The sequence below is a fragment of the Labrus mixtus genome, chromosome 22 (assembly GCF_963584025.1).
Source record: "Labrus mixtus chromosome 22, fLabMix1.1, whole genome shotgun sequence".
Classification (NCBI taxonomy): domain Eukaryota; kingdom Metazoa; phylum Chordata; class Actinopteri; order Labriformes; family Labridae; genus Labrus; species Labrus mixtus.
The window spans coordinates 10,849,966-10,869,024 of record NC_083633.1 but is presented as its reverse complement, the minus strand read 5'-3'; the positions used below and the strand labels follow the sequence as shown (position 1 = coordinate 10,869,024).

General features: G+C 41.5%; 1 protein-coding gene across 12 annotated transcripts in view; it reads left to right on the top strand.

Annotated features, from left to right (window-relative positions):
- The window catches only part of foxp2 (forkhead box P2), a 102,727-nt gene extending 89,700 nt beyond the window's left edge, over positions 1-13,027 (top strand). For 7 of the 12 annotated variants that reach the window (XM_061030133.1, XM_061030125.1, XM_061030129.1 and 4 more), the window contains 6 exons: positions 655-758; positions 978-1,079; positions 3,475-3,596; positions 3,765-3,834; positions 4,657-4,994; positions 9,153-13,027. In XM_061030133.1, coding sequence (XP_060886116.1) covers positions 655-758; positions 978-1,079; positions 3,475-3,596; positions 3,765-3,834; positions 4,657-4,994; positions 9,153-9,297 — 881 coding nt within the window. In that variant the 3' untranslated portion in view covers positions 9,298-13,027. The remainder of the gene's footprint in view (positions 1-654; positions 759-977; positions 1,080-3,474; positions 3,597-3,764; positions 3,835-4,656; positions 4,995-9,152) is intronic. The other 5 variants (XM_061030128.1, XM_061030137.1, XM_061030127.1 and 2 more) reach the window with 3 other exon arrangements.
- The last annotated feature ends 6,032 nt before the right edge of the window (positions 13,028-19,059 follow it).

Genomic DNA, 19,059 nt, shown 5'->3' with positions numbered 1-19,059 from the left:
GTGCACATCGCACTATTATCAGTATTTATAATGGTGTTCTCTTTCTTTTATAACACATGAAGACATGCACGCACACACACACACACACACAAAGACACAGTGAATACATACAGACTGACATAAACACACACACAGGCTTGTTGGTCTTGCCCATGTAAAATGTCTAGTGGCTTTATAAAGGCAAGCCAGTGTTTAATCACTCTATATGTAAATAGACAAGAACTTCCTCTGTGCATAAATATTACATGAATGATAATTAAGTTCAAATAATAGTAAGAAAAAAATACAATATTTATTACATTTAGACATTCCATGTGTTAAGCTTTGCATTTTAAACGTTCTGTCTTTGATGTTTATATTTACTCGGTGTGTGTTTAGTGTGAAGACACATAAATTATTCAACTTCAGCCTAACTAACTACACGGATCTCATTTTATGGATGTATTAGTGTTTAAGATCTCTCACGAGAGAGATTAATTAAAAATGCATTTTGTTAGACATGGAAAATGCTGATTTGATGTGCCCCCACTAACCCCCCCCCCCTTACTCCACCCTCTCTCTCCCCCCCACCCTTGTCTCCCTCCCCCCTTTTAATTTGATGAAACCTTGAGTGAATTCAATACCTAAAGGAATAAAATTTACCAATTATTTCAGGTGGTGACACAGTATTTATTTTTCCAGAGATCGCCCCAAACTACGAGTTTTATAAGAACGCAGATGTCAGACCGCCATTTACTTATGCAACCCTCATAAGACAGGTGAGTGGGAAATAAATTAACTTTGCCTGATTAGATTAAAATTAATTGCTGCATGAATCATGGCTGCTCTCTCTCTCTCTCTCTCTCTCTCTCTCTCTCTCTCTCTCTCTCTCTCTCTCTCTCTCTCTCTCTCTCTCAATCCGTTGGTGTGTATATGTGTGTGTGTTTCAGTTACGCGGTCTCGTTAGTAAACCATTATTTGATGTCATCTCATTTCAGGCTATCATGGACTCTGCCGACATGCAGTTAACGCTTAATGAAATCTACAGCTGGTTCACACGCACGTTCGCCTACTTCAGACGCAACGCTGCAACTTGGAAGGTAACCTTGATGAACCCCTCACCCACCTGCACCCCTCTGTGCCCTTTCACTCGTCTTACAGTAGCCGCCTCGCCTTAGTTTCCCTGAATAGAGCTCATTCTGTCTCTTATTTATTTTTTCCGCCGCTCTGCCTTTTCTGTTTGGAAATGACAGCCCAAAGAATTATTCTGCCTCAGATATCGTTTTCTAATTTGGTGCAATTAATAGCAGAGGCTTGGTGCGGAGAGGAGAGGGCTCTGACGCACTAATTATACAGCAGCCACTCCATCATCAGCACCTTTTGTTAAGAGAGACACCCCACCTCCTACTCCTGCAACCACCTTCCCTCGCATATCATTGGTTAATTAGGAAGAAAGATGGCTGTTTGCCTGTTAACCAGCTCTCAGTGGTGTGAAGGGTGGAGGCCAAAAATGCATGCACACAAGATCTTACGTGTGCACACAAAAAAAAACATAAACTGTATCAAACAGAGGGGTTAAGGGTATATTAATGTGGAACTAAAGCAGGGGGGAAAGTGAGAATTGGCCTGTCATGGAGGGAGCACTCTTTATTTACCCACACAAAAGGGCCCATTTGTAAATCTGTCCCGACAACTTTATTGTCCTGTCGGCGCGCACAAAGATGCTAAAAAATGTCTTTCCTGCAGCACATGTTTTAACCCAGAAGTGTGTCTGCCTGCTGATAAAGAAAGCCTCATTGAGCACCGGTTTCTTCGCCCGTTTTTTTTTTTATCCCTCGGCCCCTGCGTGTCATTCGTTAGCCGCCGTTAGCCTTTGTGGCTGCTCGAGGACTGGAGGGAAAACTGGAACCAGCCGCTCATCAGCATGCAAGACATGGCGAAGCACTAGATTTAGCAAAGTGAATTAATTTGGATTTGGGATGCAAATGAGCACATGGGCGTGTGATCACCAATTCAGAAGGGCATGCGAAAAAGATTGGTGCCCTTTTCCAGTTTGTTAGGTACAGTACAGAGTCATGTTTTGCTGTGTAATAATGTTATGACAGAGGTTTTTGTGGCTGTTACATTTCAAGCACAAACATCCAAAACACATGCATCCATGCCTTTTTCAAACCTCCTTCCTGAAAACAGTGCCTTAGTATCTGCTCATACAGTAGAGATGATACCACAGTGACATTAGAAACACCTTGTCTGTGTGTGTCCCACCCCGCACAGTAACCAAGGTGATCTATTTACATCTTCCTCCCACCCCCATTTTCCCTTTGTAAGTATTAACAGGATGATCAGCGATGGGCTTGTCATTTGATTAATGGAGAGAATTTGTTTTTTTTTTAAAAAAGAAGAAAAGAAAGAAAGAAATGAAAGGTAGTTTAATATCTCAGCTAGGTCTCATCAGCTCAAAAGAAAGATCTACCCCTCCTGCCCTTCCCAACCCCTCTCTCTCTCTCTCTCTCTCTCTCTCTCTCTCTCTCTCTATATCTCTCTCTCTCTCTCTCTCACCCAGCAGCTTATTAGTTCTAACTATATAGCATGCATAATAAAACTGCTCATTTGCTCATTAATATTAAAATTATCATATTCAGAGCCATGGGCATTAAGATCAATCAAATCCTGGGATTTTCAGGTCAGATGCGAGATCTGCTTATGAGTTTTTTTTTCTGAATCCCTTTTTCTTTGGAGAAAGAGCAGTACACACAGCGAGCACAGAGAGATGATAAATATGAGGGACAGGGATATTAAAGCCAAGGTTATTATTTGTAGAGTCTGATGCATGTTTTAATTATGGTCATCTGGCTTTATTAATAAAAGAGAGCTTCTATTTATAGGCTGATTCTATTTTGTAATGAATAAAAAACACCTTTTTTGAATTACATAGTTTGGATTAGATTTTAGAGAGATAATTTAATCTTGCAAGTGATTTATCAACACTGCAGAGAATATTTGGACGTATAGATGTCAAACACACTTCACCTTAATCTTCCTCCGTCTTGCACGGACACACGCGCTGACACAAGGGCCTCCTGATGACTGTCTTTCTTCTTGAAATACTGTCATCTTTAAAGCGACGTGTCCATTAAGAGGAATGCTTTTCCGGCACAGAAAGGGTTACTGACATCACCATTATCAAGGCCGGCATTACCACTTCTGTCACCACCATAAGCCATTCGCTATGCTGATTACCTCCTTTTAGCCTACTTACCCTGATTGATATGTACTGTGTGCAGGACTTGTAAGAGCATTCGCTCTCACTCAATTTTTACTAATTAAATCAATGGTGCGTGAATGTTAAGAATTTCTTCAAAATGCAAGAAGAAAAAAAAATCTATTTCCAAGCCTTCTTCTTTTCTCTTTTTTTTCTTCTATCTGGATTGTTAATGAATGAATATGGTTCATTTGTACCTCATCCCTCTTACCTGTGTGCCAATGTCTCCGCAGAATGCCGTGCGTCACAACCTCAGTCTGCACAAGTGCTTTGTCCGCGTGGAGAACGTGAAGGGGGCGGTGTGGACGGTGGACGAGATGGAGTACCAGAAACGCAGGTCGCAGAAGATCACAGGGTAAGACGCCTGACACCTCACCTTAGATTTACATCTGAAGGTCAATGACATCCAGAGGATCAGAAATCTGTAGTCTTTTTTGTCCTCTGTTTTTGTTTGTTGAGGCTGTAAAAAAGGTACTTAACTCGTGGATTTCTTTTATTAATTGTGTCTTTATGATGCTTTCAGGAGCCCATCACTTGTCAAGAACCTGCCCTCCAGTCTCGGCTATGGAACTGCACTAAACGCCAGCTTACAGGTACAAACCAGCGGCCTCAAAGAGCGTCTGACTCACCGACTGCCTGCGTGTTTGACTGACAGGCAGGACGCCTGCCTGACTGATTGACCAATTGAGTGACTGAATGAGCGTGGTTTCTGTGAACAATAGGGCCCCACATAAGTGCTCACATGCATAAGAGCGAGCAAGTTTTTTTTTTTCTCTTGGCTTCTTTTCTCACACTTTTCCTCTCTCACTTTCTTCCTCCTTCTCTTTCCTGTACTCGTCAGACTCACAAGGCCACCCTGTGGTTGAATCAGGAAGCGACCCTCGCTCCTCCTTTTCCTTCTTCTCCCCTCTCTTTCAGCTCTGGCTGCATACCTAGATTGATGGCGGCATGTGCAAATGCAAGGGCATGTGCATTAATATTTATCTAAGCTGTCATAAATGATTTGGCTTCATAGTGAACGCCGGCGAGGTGCTCATGGCAAAAACTTTAAAAATTTAATCACTGTATATAACTTTAATGCGCAGCAGGCGAAAGTGTCAGGAGTTCTTTTTTTATTATTTTGAGGTAAAGTTTTTGGGCCTTTTTTTTAATAGCCGCGACACAAGGGCATGTGAATGGCAGCATGGGGGAAGTGGTTGTCAGAAAGGTGTCACAGGGGGAAAAATAGCCTGCAGAATGAAAAAGTTTAGCATTGGACAACTGTTTTTTTCATAATTACACTGTCTCACTTGTCACTTTTTCCTCTTGTTTCGCTCTTTATGCTTCACCCTGAATACACCATACGTGCCTACTTCTTGTACAATCTGCACTTTTTTTTCTTGATCTTGACATGAAAGTTAAGGCTAATCCGTAAGATTTCTTCCATCTTTCCATCCTTCCTGCAGGCTGCCCTGGCTGAGACCTCCCTGCCTCTGCTCGGAACCCCCGGCCTCATGAACAGCGGCTCCACGGGCCCGATGGGAGGCAGCTGCCACGGCCTCCTGGGCGGCGACCCGTCCTGCCTGATGGGCGGAAGTCCACATGGATTGTTGGGCGGGAGTCCACCTGGACTGCTGGGTGGCAGCCCCCCAGGTGCACTCAGCGGAAGCCCCCCCAACCTGTTGCATTCAGCCCATGAGGAGCTGAACGGCTCGCTGGACCACCTGGACACCAACGGACACAGCAGCCCCGGATACTCTCCACCAGTACACATGTGAGTCATCACAGATGGTTGATATATGTGAACGTCCGTATTTTCCTCAATGCAAGATCACACATATACTGTTCTTCTTTACACTTACTTTAGGTGTAAAGGTAATTAAAACAGATCCATTTCTATAAAATGGAACTTGGAAATGAAAAAAAATCAGGATTTGATTATTGGTAAACATAAATAAAAAGCCAAAAGTACCTCTAAAATGTTGCTCAATGACTCCTAACTGAAACCTCACAGACTCTACACCCCCCCACGTCCGAAGAGTCAACTGACCCCCAACAAAGTGAACTCATTATCCTGTTACCCAGAATCCCTTGTGCTCTCACTACACCATTTGAGAGATAATTGTGTCACACGTAGACTCGCACATCTCACATTTTTATGAGCTCTTATCTGAGAATGTGAGCACATGTTCAGCCCCCTCCCCTCCACTTTTACACTGAATTCACTCCCTGTTCTTGTGCCCTTTGTTAGTTTAATTGCCTGATATTTAACCCACAGTACCAGTATGTTCTTCAGTTTGCCATGACCCGAGGGCAAGGTTCACTTTCCAGCGCGTATCCTATCATAAGCACACTTCTCTCGCTCTCTCTCTCTCTCTCTCTCTCTCTCTCTCTCTCACTCGCTCTTTCTCTCTCTCTGAGGTGATCCGGACATTTTGATAACAGATAGTCACGGTTCTATAAATAGTCTCTTTTACACATTCACCTTCTAATGGCACAACTGTCTGCATTGTGGGGGTCTAGCTGCTATTTTTTATGTAAGACTTTGCCCTATTAATATTAAGCAAGTGTAGCATTAATTACCCCCCAAAAAACTCTCCCTTCCTCGTCTCTGTTTTTAATGGAACTCAGAGAGAAAGAGAGTGTTTTTGAAAAATTGATGTGTGAGTTTCAGGAATGTCTGGGACATCACACATGCACACACAGGACACACAGGAAATCGCACATTCTCATCTGCTGTCCATCAAATCTTGTGGTGCAGTATCAGGCGACATTAGCTTACCACGTCTGTAATGGATAAAGGATGCACTCTGCTCCTTTTCTGTGAGAAGAAAAGTGTTTGGTTAGCACTACCAGCCCTCCATACATTAATCTATCTGGACGTGTTTACCCCCGCTCTGAAATGGGGTGTTAAGTGAAGCAAAATCTGCCCAGCTCGAGACAGAATCCCAGCGTTCCCACTCCCCCAGCTCATTTAACTTTTAGTAACCGGACAGCATGGACTTTTCATCTTATTTTTTTTTGCTTTCTTTCTTCTCTCTCTGGCCACGCCACCCTGACACAGGAGGATGAGATGCATTCATCCATCCCCGCCTGCCTTTACAACCCCCCCCCCCCCCCCCCCCGACGACAACCTCAAAATGGAAGAAATGTGTTTTTCACGACTGGCTTTTCCAGCGTGTTGTTTAAATAATGGAGTGGCTTGTAGCACTAAACTAAATAGCACATCACCTTGAAGGCCTTTCTCAGGAGAGGACCCCATCAGCAGAAAACAAGTCGATCCAACAATTAGACCGACCCCCTCCTTCCCCACAACGTCTAGAGGTTAATGCTAACTGCTTAACCGCAAACCAGATTGCCCCAGGCCATGCCTTGTGTGTGTGTGTGTGTGTGTGTGTGTGTGTGTGAGAATGCATGTGCAATATGCTCATGTACACCCTCAGGGCTATGCTTAAAAGAATACCAAAACTGAAACTGTAAAAATTAGGTTTTCCAACGCAAGCAGATTAGAAACTTTGCACAAAATGAAGATGAGCAGAGTTAAATATTCATTGCAGTTTCAAAAAAAAAGTACAAGAAAAAATAATAAACTCAAAATGTTCCATTTCAGTGTCACGTGTTTGGTGACCACCCTTCTTTGTCACTCCTTAATGAATCATAGTGTGGTGTTAGGAGTGTGTTTGATGCCTGCACCCTCCCATCCCCCCACATCTTCACCCTTGCCCAACCCCCACCCTACATACGCAGATACGGGTGGACTAATGACCTTATTTGCATCCCTGAAATACCTCTGCATGATTGCTGGTGCTAATCTCCAATTGATGTGAGAGCAGGCATCTTCAGAATCACTCACACACTCACACACACACACACACATGCATGCTTGAATGCGTGTGAGTATTTTCTTACACCACAAAGTCCTGTGTTTACTCCTGAGTGACTCGATAATGGCAGCTAGCCATTAAGCATTAAAAGGTTCATCCACATATTTTTAATCAAGTGTCAGAAAGCTGCAGCCTGTGAATGTGGAGCTGCATGTTTGTTTTCAAAGCCACACACACACACACACACACACACACACACAATGAAAAGCAAGACCAGAGGAGGCCTTTGGTCAATGATCCATAGTAATGTTTTTGTTGTACACTTCATAGGATCCTTTAAATGGAGGCTTGTGTATGAACAGATAATAAAAAACATATTGTTAAAAAAAAGACCTGATTGAAGCATTAGAGGGAAGCTCAAAATACATCTGTTAGATTTAATGAAACTAGTCTGTATGGTGTGATTTTACATAAAAATACAGACTTAACTTTGCGTCCTCATAGACACTAATCTGGATGTTCCTGTAAGAAGAGAGAACATTAGTGTTTTTCTGTGTCTGTAACCTCTGACCCAGCTGGTTTCCTTCCTCCTCTCGCTGCCTGCATGAATCTGAGGGCCACAAACAGAAATATTCATCCTGCTTAGATCAGCCTCTTCTCTCCATCCCACCACATCAGAATATTAATTTACAGTATTTGGCTCTGAATATTCAAGTCATCTGTACCTTTTCAAATTCAAAGCCACCCCACCCCACCCCTCCCCTCCATTCCTCTTCCAGTGATGAAGGCAGCCCAGGAGAGAGTCTCCGAGACGAGTACTAACATACTACCACTTGATAAGTCTCCCTCTCTCTCTCTCTCTCTCTCTCTCTCTCTCTCTCTCTCTCTCTCCCCCCTGCTCTCCTCTTTCAAAGTCTACGGGGACTTTCTGATGCATCCGATGTGTCAGAAATAATTAGGTTTTGTCAGATTTATCATCGTGGCACAAACCCCTCTCCCCGACTCGGGCCCCCGGATCATGTTATGCCTTGTTTGTGTGTGACAGCATTATTATTCTTGTTAGTCGCCCAACACTTTCTTTTTTTTTCCCCCCTCTCCGCCCACTCCTCTGTTGTTCTGAAGGGAGAGACGTCCCGCTCCCAGCGCCACGGCTGCTTCCTGCCCAGCACTTATTGACAGCGGCTAAAGATATTCATCCATTTAGAGTTAAAAACATGTATCATGGTGTCCGAGCGAACTGCCGGGGCTGAAGTTGATTAATGGCAGAACCTAGCTGCCGGTTTTTCCTCTTGAGGAGCGACACGCACAGCCCCTGCATATTAACGAGTGGCTGCGCTTTCTATTAACTAGATAAAAAAGCCTCTCCTCTGCCTTTGCTCCAGGGGGCTCAGGGATGAGAATTTCTCCATTATTTATCATGTGGCCTGTTTTCCCCCCCCCCCTCCTCCTCCTCCCCGCTTTTTCCTTTTTCATGTATTTCAACCTGGTGTCATCAGTAAACTTTTAAATGCCAAACATGTCTGGAACATCACAGCTTATCGGCCTTACAGGGGCCGTGTTTTTTCATGCAATTTTCATGCGCTTACTTACAGTAGACGTGAGGCATCATGTCGAATTAGTGTCTCGCAAACAACATGGTTGTTGCTCTGCTAGATAAGGCATGTAATGGCCTGTTTCTTTTTTTTTTTTGATACAACAAAATATTTTTCTGGTAGCTGAACGCCACACTTCGTATTCAATGCACAGTCAAGAGAAGAAAAGGCCAGAACCCTTTCTCTACTTTATACATGATTTAGGAGTCATAATAACTTTATTTATTTTTGCACTTTTATAAAATAAAGCCACAAAATGATTTACCTGCATTAAACAGACGAGCAAATAATACAAAGGATAAAAGCTTTTCCAGAGATTTAAAGAAATGCATTTAAGAACAATACAATGAATAATTCAAAGTCAAAGTAAACAAAGAAAACATGTTTCAGAAAGTACAAATCATAAGCAATAAGTGCACATTTAAAATTGTGTGAGTTCTCTGTTGAGAAGAGTGCAGGAGATAGTCGTAAAACACATACAGGTCTAACTTTTCTTGCGCTGTGATTGTGTCACAGGCCATCCATTCACGTGAAGGAGGAGCCACTCAACATGGACGACGACGACTGTCCGATGTCACTCGTGACGACAGCCAATCACAGTCCGGAGCTGGACGACGACCGGGAGCTGGAGGAAGGGAACTTATCGGAGGACCTGGAGTGACTAGGATACCGTTTTTGGTCTACGTATCCCTCCGCCCCACCACACTGTTTCTCTCTCACAGACCTCCTGCAAGACTAGAAAAAGAAAAAAACCACTCCACAGTCCAAGCAAAACCACAGCTGACTCTCTCTCTCTCTCTTTCTCTCTCTCTCTCTCTCTCTCTCTCTCTCTCTCTCGTCTCTCTCACCACTGGGACTATTTATTGAGCATGCATCTGGATGGAGACCAGTCCAAAGGAACTCTTTGTTGCAGCCCTTTGGGATCCCCCCCCCTCCCCTCCCCGAACATGACAGGCATGAGATGTCTGATTCAAAAATAAAATAAAACTCTTTGAGACCTATTTCTTTAGGGATGGCGTGGCCACGTACAGTACAAGGATGATGGACTCATGGATGGGGGAAAAAAAACCTAAAACAAATGAGCAAGTCATGTTCCGTTGAAAGCTAGCGGCCTCATATACTGCCAAAAAGGAAGACGTTTTATGTTTGTGAATAATCCACCCCCCCTCACCCCCACCCCCACCCCCACCCCCCAGTAGTTGTTGACGTCTAGAGACAATTGCTGGTTCAATTCAAGTTGTTGCTCTGTTTTCATTTGCACAGGAGTAGTCTCAGAAGTTTGTGTCACTGCCTGTATGTTGCTACTATTATAAAAACAAGTATATTAATTTCAGCTTTTTTTTTCCATCTTTAATTTCCAAAGTATGATTTTTCTTTTTTAAATTTCAGACACCACCAACTGTAAATGCCATTCCCTGAATCACACCAGAAACAGAACTGCGGTACCAAGACTGTCGTTGCAGCTGTCCTGAAAAAAAAAAGAACAAAAAAAAGAGAAAAAAAAAAAAAGTTGGCTTCCAGTCTATTATCTGTCTGTGATGAAAAAGTGAAAATAACTGGAAATTCAGTTGGGAAAAAGAGAAGTCCGTGTAAAGCACCATTTACAAAACAAATGCATTTCTGCATAATTTCCCTCTTGCTGTTCTCCTTTACCTCCTCGTTCGAAAGCTTTGTCTACCTGCAAACAGTCACAGGCAACAGCTAGAAACCAAAGCCAACACTAGCAATGGCCAATAGCTTATAGACAGAAGGCACCAAACTCCTCTTGGTCTTCTGCCTCTTTAATCTAGTAACAAAGAGAAGCTTTTGTTCCACAAACTACCTTTCGAAAAAAAAAAAAAAAAAAAAACCTCTGGGATTGTTTCATTTAGCCCTATACAAAGATGATCATGAGTTAAGAGAGAAGGGGAATTAAATGCTGATTTTGATGTGTAATTTGATAACTCTTAGAGCATCCACTTCGGAGATTTTTCTGCCAGACGTACTGTAGGTAAAAAGGTGATGTGATATTTGAACTGCAGTCATTTTGTGCTGGTGATTTGACTGGTAGAGAGCAGCTAACTGTTAAAGTGGATTATGACCAAAACAAAACATTTGTGTATTCAATGGAAGTGCAGAAACATTGTGTTATTGTGAAATACTCATTTTTACTTTCTATTTGTTCTTTAATGCATTACACATCAGAAGTCGTTTTTTTTTTCTTTCTTTTATTTTGAAGGGACTTTATTTTCTTACCTGGTGAATATGTAATGTTCTAAGTGGGACTTTCAAAATAATGTCACGTCTTATTTCTGTGGCGGGTTTTGTTTCTTGAGCCACGTTGAAAAAACTGAAAACATCGCTAACCAAACATGAAAAATATCTAGTGAAGCCAAATAATTCATGATTACAAGTTGGTATGAAATGATGTGGCTTGGTCACCATGGAGAAGCAAACAATAATAGCCATTGCAGAAGAGGATATGGAAGGTGAAACGTTAACCTTCTCTAGGTGATATTTGCTTTAACTCGTCATCAAATACTCATCGTGTGGTTCATAGCTTCGAAACTATATAGATACAAGACGGATGTACTCTATAAAAGTAGCCAGCTTTTTATAAAATAAAAAAAACACCTGGTATCTATAGAAACTAAAGAGAAGTAGTTGTCGTGGAGACTACGTCCCGTCATTTCCTTCACAGCTAATGTCATCTAGAAAAGTGTTGTTGCTTTAATGGTCATTTCTGTTTTCAGTAAACCAAAGTTACACAAAATTCTGCCTCCTCTTGTATGGGATAAAGAGATGCTAAAACAACCACACACACTCTGTTGAAGGCTAGCATACATGCTACATGCTGACAGACACACACAGACCCCGAGCTAACTTTAAAGGAGTGGTTTTGTAAAAGAAAAACAAAAAAACAACTGACCTACGTGCAAACACTGTGCATATATTGTTTCTCAAGTGTTGTTGCCAAGCAAAAAGAACCAGCTGTAAGAGCGTAACACACAAACACTTGAAGTACTGTACAAACACACAGCATGTTAAGTACACACACATAACACACACACACGGCAGTTGCCACGTCAAGAGGGCACTGGGCCCAGGAACAAAGCTTATCCCTTCAACTTAGCTGGAGTCAGCAGAATGACTTGAAGACGACGTTCTTAATAATCTTACCACACCAAATAAAAAGGACGCTGCGTCTTTCAGAAATACAAAAAAAAAAGGGTTCTCCCACTTACCCAAAAAGGCTTTGGAAAAGCTTCTACCTCTGCACAACAAATTCAGAACAATTACGACAGATTGCACGAGTTATAAGAACGCCACAAGAGCTGTTACACTTTACTACGCTTGTCTCATAGGACGTGGCTCCAACCAACGTTTACATTCCCTGCGTCAAGATAAGGAAAGATTTGCATTGTAATAGGTTGTCCTCAAACATCTGTAGAATGATAATGTATAGATTACCTGTAAGGGAATATTGTGTTTTAAAAATGCATGTCTAAAAATCATTTGGTGGACTGGGAACAAGAACCAATAAAAAGAATATAATAAAAATCATCGGGACGATGGCCTAAATGTACGTACAATGCATTGGAGTGCATTACCTCAGATATATTGTTTTGGGAGGGATAAAACCTGTCAGCCACAGAATGCATATTACCTGTAGATTTGCATGGGTTTTGTATAAATTAAGTAAAAAAAAAAAATGTCTAAAATAGTTGCTTGCACATAATACCAGAAAGACCTCCAGAACTGCGATCTGCTCCTCCACTAGAATTTAGGATTGTCTGGATTTTCTGGGTTGATTTTGTCTGTATTTTGATAACTGTGCATACTTATGTAAAAAAAAAAAATGTTGGTGGACCCATAAATTTACCAGACTTTTTTCTAAGAGGAAAAAAAAAACTCAATGTTTCTTTTCTGACTTACCTGAATTTTTACTGTTTCTCTCTCATTGCTCGCTAAGAATAGCAAACCTGCTTTTTCTGCATCTGCTTTGCGTAGCTGTAAGGCTTAACCTAATGTGTGTATTTATTGCTTGTACCTCTGTGCATACTTTATGAAGCATTATGTCTGGCAGTTGAGTCATGTATCCTTTCTACTGCTATCCTTCTCTAATAATTGGGAATATGATCCCCCTATGTATACAGTAAATTGGGACTGTAGCAAACATATGTTTATGTAATTGGTGAAAACTTTTTTTTTTGTTTGTTTCATTTCCTTTTTGAGATTCAGCTCCTTTTTTTGATACTTTTCATTACTGTGTACTGTGTCCATACGTTTAAAGGTTCTCTGACATTAGAAGGTCATGGTTGAGAATTGTAACAGACGTTATTATTTTCTGTATTCATGGCATTTCACTGCTGAATAAAATAAAGGACCAAAACTTGGAATTTGAAAAGCAACTGTCTACCTCCAGCATCAGAGACTTCTTTTTTTTTTTTTTTATCCCCCACTCCACTGTTACACATTTATCTTTTATTCTACAAAGGCACAGCCATGAAAATCTAGCTGGCATTACACTTTTAACGTTTCAGGAGCTGCTACTTCAGAGATGTGAAGGAAAGGCTTGAGAAAAAAAAAAACAATTAAAGTTTAATGTATATGTTACAAGGCTTTGTTCCAGCTTGCAGCACCTAGAGTCTTGTTTAGAAGAGCGGGACAAGAAGGCACTGTATTGCCCACCCCTCTGGACCTGTAATGGGTTTAGCCTCTGTATGATTCAAGCCCACTGCTTTCATGTACCACGATCATGTCCCAGTATACACGGAAGCATAGCTGCTGCATACCTTCTGAAAGGCTTTTGTAAGAAGTGACTTTCTCAGATAGGATTCTGGTTTTGAAAAGTGGTTTTGACGCAGACCACATTTTGAAATCTGTTGTCATGCTTGTTTAAAAAAAAAAGATTACCTTATATCCATCAAGTTTCTGCTTCATGTAGAGAAAACAATGATGTGAAATTTCATCAAACGTCTTGCATTTTCCATCATTCTTCAACTCGGCAGTTTCCTTTTGACACTTCAAACGGGGGGAAAAAAACATGCCTTTTTAGCCTCTCGATTGATGGATGTTGACTGCTAAAAAGCTATGACAGGCCGTGTGGCTAAATCAACTCCAGCAGACCTACCACACCTTGTCGGTCATGGAGCAGCCAGACACTGACACCCTCATTGAGATTCAAACTGAATCTACCATGACCAATGGGTTGCCCATTAGCTCGTCTGTATGCCGAGAGCCTTCTACACGTTCCAAAGGGTGCTCAGGGACATCGTGGGACCCTTTGAATCATGTCCGCTGGTCATTTAATCGTAACGCTGATGCATGTTCTTTTTCCTTACCATATGATGTCCCATGAGGGGTCAGAAAACAACAGCATTTTTCATAAAAGGCGCACTTGTCTTTCTCTTCTTTCCCCCCCCCCCCCCCCCCCCCCCCCCAAATGACAGTCCCAGGCATCAGCCATGGCAGGCTCCTGTTATCTCCTCAGCAATGGCGTTCCGGAGCATTAGCTAGCTCGCGAGGCACTCGTCTTCCGTGCTATTTATGCACTTGGAAGTGTTTGTGAATTCAAGTGAGGGATCGCATACGGAGTGCAACAAGGGCCGCTGTGTACTACACAACATCAGAGGGAGCTCCGACATTAAAGTGTGAGAGCGCCTGCTATAGACCCTTCTTTCAAAGGCCATGAAATAATAATGGGTTGTGGTTAGAGAGGTATCCGTGAGTCACACAGGCTGCTTTTCATAAAGTGGAGTTATTTACAGTACGATGAATAAAAGAAAGGGTAGCTGGTGGTGCAAGCCTTTTCCACATGAATGGCGAGGGGAAACAAGTCCCTCTAATACGCAGTGGCGGTGCAGTACACTACTTCGCGGCAGGGAAACTGAGTATGCACTGACATGAGTTTATTTGAAAAATAAAAAATGGTTTGATATTTTGGGAAATGTACTTTTTTCACTTTCCTGCCACAAGTTTAGAAAGAGAGATTGATGCCACTTTAATGTCTGTGTCATTAATATGAAGCCACTACCAGGGGACTTAGCTCAGCTTAGCTTAGCATAGCAATAAGACTCCAAAATGGAATACAGCTAGCTTGGCTCTGTTTGAAGGACAAGCACCTCTGAAGCAAAGACATTAACACATAACATGTTGTATGTTAAAAAAAAGATCAGTTTAAATTAGGGCTGTATTAACATTTCAGATGTGGTGCAATTGAGGTCAGAAATGATCGTGTTAATTTTTTTTTTTATTGTGTTAATCAGAATCAGAAATATAAGTTAGTACTATTTTTCCCTTTCAGCACGTAGTTAAGCCGCCACAGTGATGAAAAATAATGACTTTCACTTTTAAAAACTCCCAGACAGTTCTGTTGACAAGTCAAGTCAATTGCATCACTAAAGCCTGCAAAGCATTATTTTGGAGTGTGCAAATCACCACTGAGCTGTGGATGAAACTAAAATGATTAAGATTAGACGAGCACTAGCTGAATCGGTTGCCGCTGACATCAAGCCAGTTAACACTGTGGAAGACTCTGGTCTAAGGGACCTCCTCATGTCGGCCAGTTATATTTGCTGCAGGAAAAATTAGTTTTACACATGGACCAGTATGAAACAGAGAAGCAACTAAACTGTAACCCCTGAATGCTGTTGCATTGTTGGATCATTGAACATCAATGAGTCATTTTGAACTCCTGCATATTTCTTAATTTGTAACAGAGCTATCCATTCACAAAATAAATATAAACTCTATCTTTCACAAAATTGGCAATGTGAAGCTGTCTCCTACCTCCAAGTCATGGTGTCAGACCACACTATAGTGTAGCAGTGCAACACTTATTCAAAAAATAAATCTAAAAGTTAATGACATGTAGTACATTTATTTGCATTCATTTGATTCCATGATCAAGACACTGCTACTGTAAGAACTGGTTTACATTGCTAATAATGGTTTGAAATGCAAATAATGGAATCTTAAACATGCAATTAAAAATGTGATTCATTGTGATTAACTGTACAAATAAGGCTATTAACAGTGATTTAAATGTATTTTTTATTGTTTGACAGTCCTAGTTTTAATAGGAAGTTACCTTTGTGCTGTGTTTAGAGCGGTGTTGTTATTGCTACCTGAGCTTTGGTCAACAAAGTAAAAAAATAAATCTTTCACGTTAGCTTTTTCGAGAATTTAGCTGATGGTGACAGATTTTTTCAACTGTAACTACCTATGCTAGCTGTTCAGCCCCAATCCCTAAGCTAACCTCAGCTAATTATCGTCATTTGTCTGGCTGTGGCTACATTTCCACAGTACAGACATTATTAGTGGTTCCATCAAACTCTTCTGATAAGGAGCAAGAACACACTTTGACCAAACTATTCCGTAACCTTTAAATAGATCTCAGTACATCTGAGTACAATGTTAAGAGGACAAATGGCTAACATCCTGCCCTTCTGAATTAGCTGTGCATCCTAGCATCACTCATTTCATCTCCAACTCTGACCAATTAGGTCAATTTATGAAGCGTCCCCTTTCGGGATTGGCTGGTAAATATCTCACAGTCTTACAGTTTATTGATTAAGAGTGTCGACTCTCTCTCCTCTGTCTCTTTCTTCCTCTCTCCACTCTTTTCTGACCTGACGATGCGTGTCGGCTCCCTTGAAGACCCTCACCCCCAGGCTGCAAAATTGCCTGCTAAATAGTCCGAGGCAATGGCAACGCTAATTGAGATCATCATTATTATAATTGCGAGCCCTGAAAAGCGCGTCTTAAATAATTTGCATTGCTCTCAAGTTGATATTGGACGCAGTGCAAAAATAATTGCATAGCTCGGAGGCATGACGCTCGGTTTCGGTGGTGGGCGAAGGGGACTCGTGCGCCCACTCCCCGCCCCACCCAGCTCCTGTTAGCGCCCCAGCCGGTGCCAAATTGGGTGCCACAAGACGATGCACTCAATTTCAGATGCCATCACAGGAATCGTTGGCTGCAAAGTTTTTGCTACTTCTTTCATTGTAGTTTTTGTCGCCGTTTTTTTTGATGCAGTTTTTGGTGCATTTTTTTTTAAATCCAGTTGTTTTTTTTGTTTTTTTGCTCTATTGCTGTGAAAAGCATCCCAGCTGAGTCCTCACAGTCAGCAAATTTTTCACTTAAAATAGACAGCAAAGTAACACTTTGAAATAAGAGCAAAATTCCCATGAGGTCAGACTTCTTTAATGCTTTATGTGGTGTTATGTTTTCCCTGGTCACTGTGTTTTAACGTTAACCTCATTCCGAGCTCACCTGCCCCCTTTGCCACATGTCTGATTTCCCTCTGTGTGGAAGAAGATGCTGAGATAGACAAAAAAAAAATACTGTGACCTCGATACAAAAAAAACCCTTCACTTATCATTACATCAGAGGGACTTGACGTGCAGGTACTTTTCAGTTGTTGTTTTTTAAGTGATGTGCATGCACCGATGTAATATATGCAAGAGAAACTCCTATTTCTCACACTGAAACAAGGGATTAACCCAACAAAATGGTGAAAAAGTGCTGATATTCATGAATTCTTGCCTGTGGCATTATCTACCAAACACACACACACACACACACACGCACACATCCTATCATGTTCTCTCTCCATGTGTCTCACAGACACAAGTACAGAGAGCTTGACAATGGGCCCTAATGAAAATGATATGGTGACATGATACATCTCATTTTTGTTTTTCTTGGAAAAACAACAAAAACAATGCTTCTGGGCCAATTCTGCTGGCAAAAAAAAAGAGAGCACATCAAACAAGAATGAAGGGGTAGAATCAGATTAACTAAATCCTCTTAGGAAAAACACACAGTTGTCGTTATGACCCATGTTTCCCCTGCTTTTCACACATCATACCGCTCTCTCTCTCTCTCTCTCTCTCTCTCTCTCTCTCTCTCTCTCTCTCTCTCTCTCTCTCTAATATAGCTTTCTTTCCTTACATGCTCCTTATGCCAATTCAAGCTGTTTGAGGTGGATGGTGTTCAGGTGGCTGAAGAGGTTATGCTAAAAAAAAAATCCAAACTATCATCTTTTAATCCATGGTAATCACCTCTGGCCTTAATCACCAATTCATAATGGAATTTCTAATGGAATGATTTCAATTACCTACCACCACCGGCACCAACGACTTCTGCAATTAAATTAGGAAAATGCAATTGTACGTCTTTGTCTCAAACCTGAATATGTTTGTGTTTAAAGAGTCTGCTGCCCAATTTTTGTTTATGGAACTTCTGAAGAAGAAGTTTGTGCTCGGTCTGGTGGAAAAGAAAGATTTATTTTTTATTTTTTGAAAGGGGGGAAAGGAAAACCTTGGGAGTTGATCATGTTGGGGGTTGGGGGTGGCAAAGAAAAAAGAAATCTCTAGCATTAGTGAGGAATGGTGGGTTAAATCACTTACTGAAGATTTTTAATGACATTTCAGTGTTCCTCGTATAATTACTCTTCATCCGAGATGGGCCGTAATGCTGTTGGACAGTCGCGGTTCAGGCTCGCTAGCTCGCTTCATTAGCGTGTCATTCCTATTTCACATCAGAGGCTTTAATTGTAATGCTGAATATGCACAGCTCTCCACAGAAGCCTAATCAAAGTGGATCCACTTGTATTATTAATATCAGAAATCAGCCCCGCTTGCTATTTTTTTATAAATAAAAGAATACAGACGCATAAATCAGCTGTCATTTATTAGCATGGCCCTGGCATATCCGCCAGACATGCAAGAAGAGCAACCCCACCCCATCTCCGTGCCTCTCCGTGCATCATTCATCAAGATTTAAAAAGAATAAAAGACAGAGAGGAGAAAAGAAAGAAAAAAAACTGCATTAAATATACATACTAATTCCAGCATGAAGTAATCAGATTACAAAGCAGGTGGCACAGGGTGCAGAAAATGCGGACGGCAGGCAATAACGAGGGGACGGAGGGGTTCACAAGGAGCAAGAAACACAGGGATGAAGAAATGTAAAGTAAAGAAGAAAAGGCGGGAGGGAGAAAGAGAAAGATTTGAGGATTATGGATTTACATTCAAAAGCAAATACCTGAAGAGAAAGAGAGTACAGTGCAGCAGAAATACAGTCTTTGAGGGATGGATGGAGATGGAAAGTGGCTCTGCACAGGTTTGTGCTGACCAGCTTTAAAAAAAAAAAAAAAAAAAAGCAGCTGTGTTTTGAATCCTGTGGCAGTGGGAGTCAAAGTGCTGTGAACCGCTAATCCACATCAGTGACGGGCTTTGGTGCTGATGCAGATGGCGTTCGGAGAAAGTGCAACTGAATACCTGCTCGGGCTTAGAAAAGAGATGCAGGAGCTTTGAGAAATTAACCTTCACTTTGTGGAGAAAAAAAAGGTGTTCTTTTTGATGTGAGGCTTTTTTATTCATTGTATTTCTAAACGGCTGAATGCAGTGGTGTGGCATGTGTAGTTAGTTAGCTT